The sequence below is a fragment of the Phalangium opilio genome, unplaced genomic scaffold (genome assembly GCF_054372755.1).
Source record: "Phalangium opilio isolate 3A_F unplaced genomic scaffold, DU_Popi_V2 ptg000209l_1, whole genome shotgun sequence".
In the NCBI taxonomy this organism is placed as follows: Eukaryota; Metazoa; Arthropoda; class Arachnida; order Opiliones; family Phalangiidae; genus Phalangium; species Phalangium opilio.
Window position 1 is genome coordinate 18080302 of NW_028324217.1, and position 15750 is coordinate 18096051.

The 15750-nt window shown below is 39.4% G+C and overlaps 1 protein-coding gene across 1 annotated transcript in view; it reads left to right on the forward strand.

Annotated features, from left to right (window-relative positions):
• LOC149621005 (uncharacterized) overlaps positions 1–2981 on the forward strand; it is a 43519-nt gene extending 40538 nt beyond the window's left edge. Inside the window, exons 9-10 of the mRNA XM_089854669.1 lie at positions 186–449; positions 2416–2981. Of these exons, the coding sequence (XP_089710795.1) occupies positions 186–449; positions 2416–2966 (815 nt within the window). The 3' untranslated portion in view covers positions 2967–2981. The remainder of the gene's footprint in view (positions 1–185; positions 450–2415) is intronic.
• Positions 2982–15750: the final 12769 nt, after the last annotated feature.

Below are 15750 nucleotides of genomic sequence, written 5' to 3' on the forward strand. Positions count from 1 at the left end.
GGTAATGCGACGAACCCCTAGCCATTAAGCCTGTTAAGAAAGTACTATTCTGGACCCGTAACATGTTTAAATGCGTTGGACTAAACGTTCACACTTTTTTATGTTAGTATATGCATAACGTACATTTGAACTGTAGCACTTACTACCTTGAATAATGAAAATAATAAAATGCCCTCTTTCCCAAGGGTCTTTACTCATTTCTTGCTCGCCTATATGGCACCCTTATCAAGTAAAGGACTCTTCTAGTTTAGTGTCCTTACAATCTCAAGCTACCAAGATTCTCCCGTCCTTGAGGGGGGTTTCTCGTGCCTTGCGCCTGGAAGAATTAGGATGGCCCTCTTTAACGTGCCGCTGGGACATGGTGGACCTCCTACTTCTTTACAATATCTTGTCCGATCCTTCACAGACCTATTTTACCGTAAACCCTTCCTCCACGTGCGGCCACTCACGCAAATTGTTTGTTAGGCGCCCTCGACTTAATGTGGTCAAAAACTAATTTTTTTATCGAGTAGTTCCCTTATGGAACTCCTTGCCCCAAGAAATAATAGACTCTCCAACCATAAATATTTTTTAAACTAAACCTAAAAAACATTTAATTTCCCCGTAAACTTAATTTAATATCTTAATTTAATATCTTAAACATAACTAAAGGACATTGTATATCATATATTCGCCCCTAAAAGTAATTATCCCTATCAAACGGAGCTGTAATGGCTGGAAAGCCCTAGTTCCCTACTCAAAACCGAAAAAGAAAAAAGAAGGCTACAGAGCCGAGTGAAATATAATTTATATCCTATATGGAACATATTTAAGTGTGTTGGGCAAAGCGTTCACACTTTTATGTTATTTTTAAAATTCTGCATAATATTTATTGAATTGAATAATGAAACTTTCCCAAGGGTCTTCACTCTTTTCTTATCATCGCTGGTACTTATTTCGACCAAAATACTTTGACAATAGAGAGCGGGGGGTGCGAGGACGAATTAAAGGGGTAACTTGTAATCATGCAGCGTCACCTAACATTTGATTCCCTGAAAATCCGTTAAATATTTTGAGAGCAAAGAAAAGTTTGAAATACGACCCAAGACAATATACGTCGTTTTTTATATTTTTATATATTTTCTGCGGGGAAAGTCAAGAAGAAACGTGGCAGTAGTACACATAGAGCTCGGCATTTTCTATCCATTATCCACAAATTGGTGGATAACCGATTATTTATAAACTTGTGGATTATAATACGATTTAACATGTAAGTTCTGTGGAAAATTTTCGAGTATGGATAAAGATAAAATAACGTGGATAATGGATAGATGATGCCGAGTTCTATGTACACATCATATTTCAAAGGGTAACGAAGAAAAGTACTTAAAATGGGAATAGTGCAAATATAGATTCAGGCGCAAGTGTCATTTAATCAATCGCACATAAACACATTCATACTTCATAGCGCTGAAAAACTCTTCAAATATGATCAGTGTGACTGTGGGTGTTTTTAACTCTTTACCTCGGTAAACATACTTAATCAACACTACTTTTTTACTTCTCCAAGTGACAAATGTCATTGAGAGGTACTGTTTGGAACGTTTCTGTGTCTGTCTGTCTTTTGTTACCTAGAGCGCGTTCGCAGGTTGCGTATGGAAGTAAACGTGTTCGCGTTTTCTGACGGTCGATAAAAATTGTATTTCACTTTACTAATATTTTTACTTGAGTACCAATCCACACTATTCCTTCATCTGCCTAGTCTCTCGTACATTCCACATAAACCGAATCTCTTGCATTGGCTTCTGACTCCACCACCTTCTGGCGTCGATCTACTTCGTATATTTGAGATTAGCTTCTACTTCATCACCATCGTTAGGGGTACTAGGAACGTCTAGCTTCCAAGGGGCGGGGCTTACGCAAAATTTCCCGGAATTTCGCTATACATCATCAAATGATTGCCTGCAAGTCTGCAACTCCATTATAATAGTTAGGGGTAAGATTACGGGAACTGTCTAACTTCACATGGCGCATCTGTCTTCGCCTCCTCTTTAATGATTCATAACAATTATGAAACGCGTATTTTTGTAATTAAACTAGGCCTACATACTTAAAACATAAGTTTCATCTTGGAATAAGTTCCAATGAACCTGTCTTAAAACGATTGAACAAAATTTACTTTGAGAGCAAAGAAATGTTAAAAGTACAACCTTTCGGGTTTCCAGCCAATTGATTTTCCTTCATTTAAGTTGATCTTCATCCTCTTTTTGTTGATATGCTCGTTTACTCATCGACTAACGCCTTTGATCAACACACCTTTTTTATTCTGTAACATTGTTTTCGTACGCACTACCTTTTTTATGAAGTTCGCATGAATTTTATTGTATTTTTGGTACTAAATTATAAATGATGTTTGTGATTTTATATTTTCTGTAGGGAAATTGAAGAAGAAACATATAACCAGGTTCAAATGTTCAACTGAATATAAAAAGGGCCTACAACGTCGCATTAGAAAGGGTAACGATGAAAAACGCTTCAAATGTGATCAATGTGACTATACATGCAAGCGTAATTTCGATTTCATCAAACATAAACGCATTCATAGCGGTGACAAACCGTTCAAATGTGATCAGTGTGACTATGGATTCACGCAGAAGAGTTCATTGATCAGACATGAACTTATTCACAGTGGTGAAAAACCCTTTAAATGTCATCAGTGTGACTTCGCAAATACGCGGAAGAGTGATTTGATCAGACACGAACGCATTCACAGTGGTGAAAAACCCTTCAAATGTGATCAGTGTGACTATGGATTCGCACGGAAGAGTTCTTTGGACATTCATCAACGTATTCACAGGGGTGAAAAACCCTACAAATGTGATCTGTGTGACTATGAATTTACGCAGAAGAGTAATTTGAACGTACATAAACGTAAAAGACACGTGTATGAACAGATGGATTTACATTTTAAATGTGTTGGACAATAACCACATTTGATCCTCTGAATGCCCAGGCCGAAACTGTTTATGTAACAATCAATTAAATTTCTCCATTCTAAATTGTATTAACGGAGCGCCGCTCATTTTAGTAGAAAATACTCTTTGGGCACTATATACTGTTGTAACACCGCGTAATTTACCATATTGCAAAATTAACGTAATTTTCTTACCCTAGTCCCGGTAGAAGTGTCCGTGTTTTCCGATGGTCGATAAAAATTGTATCCAATCCACACTATTCCTTCATCTGCCTAGTCTCTCGTCCATTCCACATAAACCGAATCTCTTTGCATTGGCTTCTGACTCCACCAATGCTTCGTATATTTGAGATAAGCTTCTACTTCATCACCATCGTTAGGGGTACTAGGAACGTCTAGCCTCCAAGGGGCGGGGCTTACGGAAACTTTTCCCGGAATTTTGCTATTCATCATCAAATGATTGCCTGCAAGTCTGCAACTCCATTAAAATCGTTAGGGGTAAGATTACGGGAACTGTCTAACCTTCACATGGTGCATCTGTCTTAGCCTCCTCTTTAATGATTCATAAGAATTATGAAACGCGTATATTTGTAATTAAACTAGGCCTACATACTTAAACATAAGTTTCATCTTGCAATAAGTTCTAATTAACCTGTCTTAAAACGATTGAACAAAATTTAGTTTGACAGCAAAGAAATGTTAAAAGTGCAACCTTTCGGGTTTCTAGCCAAGGTTTCTCCTCCATTTAAGTTGGTCTTCATCCCCTTTTTGTTGCTATGCTCGTTTATTCTTCAGCAAACTCCTTTGATCAACACGTCTTTTTTTACTCTGTAACACTGCGTTTTCGTACGCACTACTATGAAGTGAGCAAGTGCTAAAATATGCATTGTCTTTTATAGAAATCTTAAAAAACATTAAGCCTATAACTATAGGCCAGTCTCTAAAGGGAGGGAAATCTCAATATATTAAAAAGTAATGTTACTTCGGAAGAAAATAAATGTAAAAAATAATTTTTTGGAAAAGGCGTACCATGTTACAATATTTCCAAAATATTACTAACCGAACCCAACCTGACCCAACCCAACCAAACCTAACCTAACCTAGCCAAACATAACCTAACCCAACCCAACCCAACCATACACAACCAAACCGAACCTAACCAAACCCAACCTAACCTAACCGAACCTGACCAAACCCAACCGAACCTAACCGAACCTAACCAAACCCAACCCAGCCCAACCCAACCTAACCGAACCTGCCCTCACCTTACCCAACCAAACCCAACTGAATCAGAATAAAATCAAACAAGTTGGTAAAACCAAAATATTACCTCTCCGAGTCAAGAGGTCTACTACTACAAACTTATTTACCTAGATATGGAATTATTTCTCTTTTTTGAAGTAAAAAATTACGAAATATTGAAGCAGTATTCCAAGCATAGCGAATTTACAGTAAAGCAGACGACATTTTGTTGTAAATTAGAGATAATACCGGTTGTTTTTTATCTATATCCAGATTATATTTTCTATAATTGTGTTTTTTATGCATCGCGGTCATTCTTGTAATCTTTATTTTTTATCGCGATGCCTTAACTATATAACCGGATAACATTCCGATAACGGAGTCAGTTCAGTATATTGTTCCCGGATATTAATATTAATGTTTTAATTAAATTAATAAAGAGTTAATAACCAGTTAAACCCAGAGTCGTTCTTGCGTCAAACAACAACAGGTTATGGGCCCAGCACGCTTCCACTGCGCAAAGGTTTAGAAGTCATAAGAAGTTCAACGCCGGGAAGATTATCCTTTAAAGTGCGGAGTCAGACATAGAATGGCCGGAAATCACCTGGGACGAATCGAGACGTTAACTAAGGATAATTATGATACCTGGAAAATGCAAGTGGAAGCCCTGCTTCAAAAGAACGATCTCTGGGAGTACGTAGATGGAACTTCAACGAGGCCAACTCTGGTACGGGGAACGGAAGGCAACGCCCAGGCGGTCGCTACCTGGGACAGTAATGATCGGAAAGCAAGAGCGGACCTAATCTTGTCGATCAGTCCATCGGAGTTGAAGCAAGTAAAGAATTGCACCACCTCACGGGAACTATGGAAGAAGCTCGAATCCATCTACCAGTCCAGTGGACCTGCCCGGAAAGCCACGCTGCTGAAGAAACTGACCCTCAAGAAAATGAAGGAGGGAGAAGATGTCCGGGATCACGTCCGAGAATTCTTCGACGCAGTAGACAAGTTGGCTGACATGGGAGTAGCTGTAAACGACGACCTACTGGCCATTATGTTGTTATACAGTCTACCAGAATCGTACGAGAACTTCCGGTGCGCAATAGAGTCCAGGGATACGTTACCTGATCCGGAAGCCTTAAAAATAAAGATCCTGGAGGAATCGGACGCCAAGAACTCAAGGGAAGACGAACCCGTGCAGAATGCGATGATGGGCAGTAACCACTTTTCCCGGAAAACTGCAGAAAGGGGTAGAGGAAGAGGTTCACGTGGACGAGGAAGCACGACCTTCAAGTACAAGTGTCATGGATGCAGGAAACCCGGCCACAAGGTAGCCGATTGCCCCGACAGAAACCATGGTTCAGGCATAAGAACCAGAAAGAAAGAAAACGCCCATCATGTACTGGCAGAAAATTTGGCCGAGGAAGAATTCGCATTGCACCTGAAGGCTTATCACGATTCCTGGTGCCTGGACAGCGGAGCCACCTCACATATGAGTTCCAACAGAGATCGTTTCAACGTTTACGAAGAGACCACGAAATCTTTAAACCTGGCCACTGCAGAGTCAACGAAGATACGAGGTGTTGGCGAAGTAAAAGTACCCGCAACGAATGGCAGCGAAAATCGAATTCTTCGCCTGGAACGAGCCCTTCATGTCCCGGATTTAAGAACAAATCTCCTATCCATTGCCAAGATGACAGACAAAGGATGTGAGGTCACATTCAAGAAGTCGCAGGCCTGGATTAAGACGGCAACCGGGGAAGTGATTGCAGTTGCTGACAGAGTTGGAGATCTTTATTTCCTGAGAAAGGCTGAAGAAACTGTCCATGCAGTGCAAGCGGAAATAAAGCCTAGAAGCAACCTGGAGAACTGGCATTTCCTACTCGGTCATTTGAACGAGAGAAGTTTGAAGGAAATGGCCCGGAAGAATTTGGCTACGGGACTCAACATTGAAAAAGATGGGAGCCTGGGAATCTGCCAAATCTGTATCAAAGGAAAGCAATCGAAGGAGCCGTTCCCGAAAACCGAAGATAGCCGAACCTCGCATGTCCTGGAAATAGTACACTCTGACGTATGCGGCCCGATGAGAGTAACGTCGATGAGTGGAGCCAAGTACATCGTCGTTTTCACTGATGATTATTCCCGGTGGAGTGAAGTCAGCTTTTTAAAACACAAGAGCGAAGTGTTGAAAGCCTTCACAGAATTCAAGCAACGAACTGAAGTGGAAACCGGGAGAAAAATCAAGACCTTGCAGTCCGACAACGGAACCGAATACTGCAACAATGAATTCGACAGATTCCTGAAAGACTCTGGGATAAAAAGAAGGCTCACCGTACCATACACCCCGGAACAGAATGGCATTGCCGAAAGAAAGAACAGAACACTCCTAGATATGGCCCGATGTATGATGATACAAGCGCAACTTCCACCATCATTCTGGGCAGAAGCGATGGCCACGGCTAACTACATTCGAAACCGTTGTCCTTCCCGGAGCATAAATGGAGAAGTACCATTTACCAGATGGACCGGAAAGAAGCCATCCCTGCAACATTTGAAGATTTTCGGCGACAAAGCTTTGCTGTTGGACGAAAATAAAAGGAAGGGGAAGTTTGCAGCCAGGAGTAAAGAATGCGTTTTCATCGGCTATTCCCAAGTCTCGAAGGCCTATCGACTCTGGGTTCCGTCCGAGAAGCAAATCTACCGAAGTCGAAATGTCAAGTTCCTGGGAGAATTCAATAAACAAGGCGGATATGATGATTTCGTCACTCCTGAAGTAAACCTGAAATACGGAGGCAAAGCTAAAGGCGAAATCGAAATCCCGGCCACTACACACGCTGTAAAACCGCCAGGAAGAGAAGAATTCAAAGAAGTCAAAAAGGAGTTCAAAGATGAAACCCCGGAAGAACCTAATGCCCAGGAAAACGAGGACGTCTTCGAAGAACCCTCAGAAACCCTCGTTCTGAAGAAAGGTCCTGGCAGACCGAAGAAAATAAGAACTGGAGCACCCGGACGACCGAAGAAAAGGTTCAACATGATTCCGAGCGCCTCAGAAGAGTCTACTGAAGAGGCTACTGACGAGCAAGAAACCCTGTCCGATGAGTCAGCAAACCTAGCCATCTTATCAGAACCTTTGTCCTTGAAGCAAGCCCTGGCTTCTCCGTACGCAAACGATTGGAAGAAAGCAGTAACGGAAGAGTTCGTTTCGCTTATCAAGTGCGAAACCTGGGACATCGTTGACTGTCCGGAAAACCAGAAGGTCCTTGGAAATCGTTTAGTCTTCCGAACGAAGTACTTACCCAGCGGAGAAGTAGAGAAAAGGAAAGCCAGGCTCGTAGCGAAAGGTTTTGCCCAGAGACCAGGGATCGACTACCAAGAGACGTTCGCACCCGTCATTAGATCCAGCTCGATAAGACTGCTTATGGCCCTTGCTGTGGAAATCGGTTTGGAAGTCCACCAAATGGATGTCGTCACGGCCTATCTTAATGGCGAACTCGAGGAGGAAATATATATGGTCGTCCCGGAAGGATTAACAGAATCCCTCCAACAAATCGTCAAGTCAACCCGGTTCGACAAGTCAATCATTGCCAGAGCAAAGAAATGGACCAGCGACCTGGAAGAAGAGGGACATAAAGTCTGTCGTATCAAGAAATCCCTCTACGGCTTAAAACAATCGGGGCGCCAATGGTACAAGAAGTTACATCAAAGACTTTCGGAAATCGGAATGACACCATTGAAGAGCGACCCCTGCTTATACGTTTTAAGAGTCGCGGAAGATATTATGATCATTGGAGTCTATGTCGACGATCTGATCCTTGCAAGCAACAACCCGGATTGGATGACTGAAGTAAAGATTGAACTTGGGAGAAAATTCGATATGAAGGACCTGGGGCCAATCCATCACTGTCTCGGAATGGAATTTCACCAAGATTTAAAACAAAATACCATCCGGATTTCCCAAGCGAAATATGCAGAAACGGTCCTGAAACGTTTCAACATGCAAGACTCCAAAGCAATAGCGACTCCAATGGATGCCAACAACAAGTTGCAAAATCCGGAACACCCAGTAGCAGAAGACATCAGTCGTATTCCGTATCAATCTCTGGTCGGCTCTCTCATGTACCTGGTAGTGTCATCACGACCGGATATGGCGTATTCAGTCAGCGCATTGAGCCAGTTCAACACAAGTTATGACGAAACTCATTGGATTGCCGGGAAAAGAGTTCTAAGATACCTGAAGGGAACTCTTCATCATGGGTTGCTTTATCGGAAGACCGGATTGCCAATCCAGGGTTTCGTTGATGCAGACTATGGAGGCTGTCCGAAAGATAGGAAGTCATATACTGGATATGTCTTCAAACTAGCCGGCGCTGCAGTATCCTGGGAAGCCCGGAAACAGCGAACTGTTGCCTTGTCCAGTACAGAAGCAGAATATATGGCAATGTCCGACGCAACCAAAGAAGCCATATATCTCAAGGGACTTCTCAACGAACTTGGAGTATCAGTTCAGGCGATCGAGCTGTACAACGACAACCAGGGTGCCCAGAAACTCGTTCATAATCCTGTTTTCCATGCCAGAACGAAGCACATTGATATCCGGCACCACTTCATTCGAGACACCTACGACCAGGGACATATAGCCTTGCGGTATCTACCAACAGAGGAAATGCCAGCTGACATCTGTACAAAGAGCCTGTTCCGTCCGAAGCACCTCTTCTGCGTCAAAGCCCTTGGACTGGAAATAATTAAATGACCACCCCCTGGATAGAAGATTGAAACCACCGATATTAAGAGGGACTGTTGTAAATTAGAGATAATACCGGTTGTTTTTTATCTATATCCAGATTATATTTTCTATAATTGTGTTTTTTATGCATCGCGGTCATTCTTGTAATCTTTATTTTTTATCGCGATGCCTTAACTATATAACCGGATAACATTCCGATAACGGAGTCAGTTCAGTATATTGTTCCCGGATATTAATATTAATGTTTTAATTAAATTAATAAAGAGTTAATAACCAGTTAAACCCAGAGTCGTTCTTGCGTCAAACAACAACACATTTTACATCCAATAAGGATAAATCTTGGACACATGGAAATCAGTCGATGGGGAAAAGAACAGGAATTGAAGTCTACGCTTCAGCTGTTTACCCTATTTTCTGAAAGCTACATTCACAACTGGTTTTCAGTGTAAACACTATCGTCTCGTCTCACCAACAATATTCTTAGTTTGCCAACATGAGTGTTAACGTTAAATAACACTAAATCTCAATTGTAGCTAGACGCACTGATAGTCAATGCGCACCATACAGAGAATAAAAACTCTGTAGCTACTACCCGTTTACCACTAGCCCTTTTACTATTCTAATTGCCACCATGATCTTTTCTTCCATTTTAAAATCTTAACCTGATTATTTAAGAGTGTATTTAACTTTCGGCTCACTCTGCACCGTTGATTTCTCTTCATTTCAGACACGAAAATCAAAGCCACAAGTTTACTTCACCTCAGGCCTCAATTATTCACTCTTTGTTTCACTAAGCCTATTGCGGATAATACTTGTTATACCCGCCGGAGTCTAGGTCTTAGTTTTCTTCATGAAATAACAAAACCAAGGATTATTCTATATACAGATGTAGTATAGCTTTAGCAATATATAAACAGCCATTTCAAATAACAATATTAAAAAAAATCTGTGGAATATCAAAATGAAACAGAGCTTTAAAGCTACAAAAGTACTAAATGCATCATAATTACGAAAAATACTTCCACATGTTCACTTTATATTATGGAAAAAGGGAATATTAAGGTTCTGTATGATTTCTTAACACATCAACACAAGGCTAACTGCTAACGCGACGCACTAGTGTAACAATGGACGGACACACACAGACAAAAACATAGACTGCTTTTTAACTCTTTCCGTATTAATTTTGAGTTGAGAAACAAGATTATCTTGAATATTAAAATAAATATAATTAATATTAAATATTTTCTTTGTCAGTTGTTTCCCTTATTGAGCGTTACATCGTTTTGATAAAGAACAATTAAACATTCTTGAGAGACTTGACTAATATTTGCGTTTGAAATGAAGCATACGCCGGTTGCTTCGCCTTACTCAAATAGGTAGTATATAAGGGTGTCGAACTACACCTTAAAGCAAGAACAACCGCAATTGCGAAAACCTTTGGTGGACAACCCACCCTAGGGAGGCTAGACGTTTCTCGTAACCCTAGCTGATCGCCGCGAATGACTTAAACCAAACGATGACGATGGAGTTAGAAGCCAATGAGACAGATTGGTGTCTATGTGGAATTAATCAAAACTGTCTTTGTACACAAAGACGCGAAAAAGTAAAAGATAAGTGTAGAAAATCAATTGTTTGAAGTAACAGATATTCAAATTTTCATTTTTGAAGACGTGATTATAAAACATCAATTATTTGAAAAAATTTCTTATCTTAGTTTTTTTCACCAAAATTCCTTAAGTAAAATATTTTATCCTTAAACATGTGCATCATTTTAAAAATAGAAAACGTATGCATTTTATTTTCTTTTTAAAATTTAGAGTTAGTTTGAGTATTCGGGCCTATAAGGAGAATAAAATGGGCAGAAAATTGTTGATAGCAGACAAAATAAAACAAGCATGAAAACTTAACAAAACGTGTTCGTTTATTTTAAAGTTTTCGAGGTTGCAAAAATTGACGTGTTGTATATCTCTCAAAGCTACAGATCCTTTTCACTCTAATAACTACATCACAGTCAAAGGGCGAATGTAATTTTCGGTTCGCAATATTTTCAATTTTGAAATATAAAAATAAATACTTCTAGCTCTATTTTTCAGATATCCGAGTATTTGAACTTCCTCGAAGCAAATGTTTCTCGAAAATAAACAGTAGTATCAAGGTAGTTTCTCTGAAATTTTTGTGAAAAAAACTAAGATAAGAAATTTTTTCAAATAATTGATGTTTTATAATCACGTCTTCAAAAATGAAAATTTGAATATCTGTTACTTCAAACAATTAATTTTCTACACTTATCTTTTACTTTTTCGCGTCTTTGTGTACAAAGACAGTTTTGATTAATATCTGTCACTTCAGTCTTAATATGAATTAAAACTGTTTAGAAATAGTATTTTAAAACGTATACTGAAAAGCAGGCGCTCCATTTAAGTCTTGTGGTGTTGCGCGTATATTAGTTACCACGTTTGAACTAACAAGGCCCTAACCATCTATTATAGAAGTATTAATCTTGATTGCTTCAATGCCCAGTCCAACTCAAATTGCCTTCCCGTCGTTTTCACGTGCAAAGCACAGTGGATGCAATAATACAAATAGATTCCAAAGACTTAGGCTAAAAAATTATTACGTAGACCTGTGTACAAAAACAATCTATACACCTGTGCACAAAAACAATCTATACACCTGTGCACAAACATATTCCATAGATCTGCGCTGGGTGACCACATTTCCTAAATTTTATAATTTTTCCTATTTTCGGATGTCTTTCTATTAGTTCCTATAATTTCGATAATTTTCCTATATTTTCATATTTTTTGAAACTGTAGATATTTTGTGTCTCACTTTTGGTTTTGTTATATATCACCAAAGCTATGGAAGCCTCTAAAAATATTTGTCAGGGAAGTCTGTGAGGTTTAAAAGTTATAGCATATGTTTCTAAGATTACGTTCCATAAGCATGACACTTCCTATATTTCGAAATGCTAGAGACTTAATGAGAGCTAGTTCGAGAACGACGCGAGAATTGACTACACGCGATTTTCTACTCCATCTTCCTATTTAGTCTGTACTAAGCCTTTGACAGGGCCTCATCAGGCGTCGCTTAACGAGAATCTATGACGTTTCATTTACGTCACTTCGAGACAAGCTCTCAGTTTCCAGTGACAAATTTATGTAACATATCTTACGAACTTATGGTTATAATTAAACCAAAGCTCCTTTGTAAATCTTGTCTTATTACTTTCAAAGCATTTGCAACCTATATTTTGCTATTTTTTCAAGAGTAGTTTTCTTGTCTTTTCCAGTTTTTTTAATTATACATCTATATCTATATAAATCCTGACTGACTGACAGACTGACTGATAATAATCGCCCAGCCCAAACCGCTGGCCCCAGAAGGTTGAAAATTTGGAGGAACGTTACTCGTAAGTAGTAGGCGCGTACTAAGAAAGATTTTTCCAATCCGCCGCCATCTTCATAAATGGCGCCCAGAAATGTAACAAATCTTCTCTTTGTAAGAAAGTCCGTGAGTTTCAACCGATTTCACAAATATTTAGTACACTGGATTCCTTTAACCTATAGACGGGCTATATGGTCTTTCGGGATCGATTTGTTGCCATCATTTTAAATGGCGGCCAGATATTAAAAACCTTTCTTTATAGAATGTCTGCGTGTAAAGTAATAAAAAATGTCCCGACGAGCTGATGGGCGACGCCGAGTGCCTTCGCTCCTAGGATGCTACAAAAATATTAGTCGAATCAGTAAAATGTACCCATACTTGATGGAAGTTCTTACTACACTCAAGCGATGCCGCGGGTAACAGCTAGTCTCCTATAATTTCCTGTAAATCAATTGTAAATTTCCTATTTTCCTATAACTATTACAAGGTTATTTGTGGTCACCCTGAGTGCACAAACATATTTCGTAGATAACTTAGACTTGTGAAAACACATGTCATATAATTGTGTACAAACAGATCCCGTAGACTTGGGCACAAACAGATCCCTTAGAATTGTGCACAAACAGATCCCTTAGAATTGAGCACAAACTGATGTCATAGACTTGCGCAAAAAATGATGTCATAGACTTACGCACAAACAGATGTCATAAACTTATGCAAAAAGAGATGTTATATACCTGTACACAAAAATATTCCATGGACCTCTGCACAAAAACATTCCATACCCCTATGTTCAAAAATATGCTCAAGAATATCTCGTACACCAGTGCACAAAAATACTGCTAATCCATTTGCACAAAAATATCCCGTATCCATTTGCAGAAAAATGTTCTTTAGACCTGTGAACAAACAGATGCAGTGGCCTTTGCAAAGACAGATTCCTTAGACCTCTGCACAAACCGATTCAGTAGGCTTGTGCACAAAAATATTCCGTAGACCTGTGCACAAACAGATACCGTAGACATGTGCACAAACAGATACCGTAGACATGTGCACAAACAGATACCGTAGACATGTGCACAAACAGATACCGTAGACATGTGCTTAAACAGATACCGTAGACATGTGCACAAACAGATACCGTAGACATGTGCACAAACAGATTCCGGATACTTGGACACAAACGGAAGTCACAGGGTTGTGCACAAACAGATGTCATAGACTTGCACAAAAAATACATCGTAGACTTGCGCAATAAGAGATGTCAAGGATATGTGCATATCAGATTCCACGGACTAGTGCACAAACAGAAGTCTTAGACTTGTTTACAAACAGAAGTCATAGACCTGTTTCCATAAAGATTCCATACCCATTTGCACAAAACAATTTCATACCCATTTGCACGAAACGATTCCATACCCATTTGCACAAAACGATTCCATAGACCTGTGCACAAAAATATTCCATAGACCTGTGCCCAAAGAGATTCCATAAAACTGTGCCCAAAGAGATTCCATAAAACTGTGAACAAAAGATTCCCTAGACCTGTGCTCAAAAAAATATGCCGTGGCCTGTGCACAAACAGATGCCGTAGACCTGTAAAGAAACAGATTCCGTAAACCTGTGCACAAACAGATGCCGTAGGCCTGTGTACAAAAAAAATTCTATAGACTTGTGCACATCAAGTTTCCATAGACCTATGCACAAAAGATTTCATGGAGATGTGCACAAATATTTCATGGAACTGTGCACTAAACATTATATATGCTTGTGCACATAAAGATTCCTTAGACCTGAGCGCTAAAGATTCCATAGACCTGTGTACATAAAGATTTCATACCCATAGCACAAAACTATTCCATAACCATTTGCACAGAAATATTCCCTAGACCTGCGCACAAAATATTTCATAAAACTGTGCTGTGCACAAAAAGATTCCATTGACCTATGCACAAAATATTCTATTGGCTTTTGTATAAACATGTGACATAGACCTGTGTACAAAATATTCCATGGACCTGTGCACAAAAACATGCCTTGGACCTGTTCAGAAACATTCCATACCCCTATATGCTCAAAAATATTCCACACCCATTTGCACAAACATTTTCCGTAGACCCGTGCACAAACAGATTCCGTAGACTAGCGCATAAACAGATTTCATAGATTTGCGCACAAATATATTACGTAGACTCGTGCACAAATAGATTCCACAGACTTGTACACAAACAGAAGTCACACGGTTTTGCACAATCCGATATTATAGACTTGTGCACAAACAGATGTCATATGCTTGTGTAAAAAACTGATTTCATAGACTTCCTCAAAAAAAGATGTCATCGACATTTGCACAAGAGATTCCGTAGACTTGTGCACATAAAGATTCTTCAGACTTGTACACAAACATATTTTGTAGACCTGTACACACAGATACCATAGACTTGTGCAAAAATAGATGTCAAATATTTGTGCAAAAACACATACCTTAGACTTTTGCACAAACTGATGCCATAGACTTGTGCACAATCATATGTCCTAGACCGGTGTACAAAACATTCTATAGATTTGTGCACAAACATGAGTCATATACCTGTACACAAAAATATTCCACGGACTTCTGCACAAAAACATTCCATATACCTGTACACAAAAATATTCCATGGACTTCTGCACAAAAACATTCCATATACCTGTACACAAAAATAATCCATGGACCTCTGCACAAAAACATTCCATATCCCTATGCTCAAAAATGTTCCTTACCCATTTGCACAAAAATATCACGTTCACCTGTGCACAAAAATATCACGTTCACCTGTGCACAAAAATATCACGTACACCTGTGCACAAAAATATTCGGTATCCATTTTCGCAAAAATATTCCGTACACCTGGGCACAAAAATATTCCAAATCCATTTTCACCATAATATTCCATACACCTATATGCACAAAAATATTCCGTACACCTGTGAACAAAAACAGTTCGTGCACCTGTGCACAAAAATATTCCGTACAATTGTGCATAAAAATATTCCGTACACCAATGCATAAAAATATTTCGTACACTTGTGCACAAAGAAATGTCGCAGACTCGCGCAAAAAGAGATGTTATAGACATGTGCACATCAGATTCCATAGAGTTATGCACAAACATTTTCAATGCCCCTATGCTCAAACAGATTTCAAACCCTTATGCTCTAAAAGATTCCATACCCTTTTGCACAAAAATAATACGTAGACCCGTGCTCAAAAATATTCCGTAGACCTTTGCACAGACAGAAGTCACTCGCGTGTGCATAAACAGATGTCATAGACTTGTGAATAAACAGATGTTATAGACTTGTGCACAAATAGATCTTATAGACTTGTTCACACACAGGTGTTATAGACTTGTGCACAAAGAGATGTTATAGACTTGTTCAC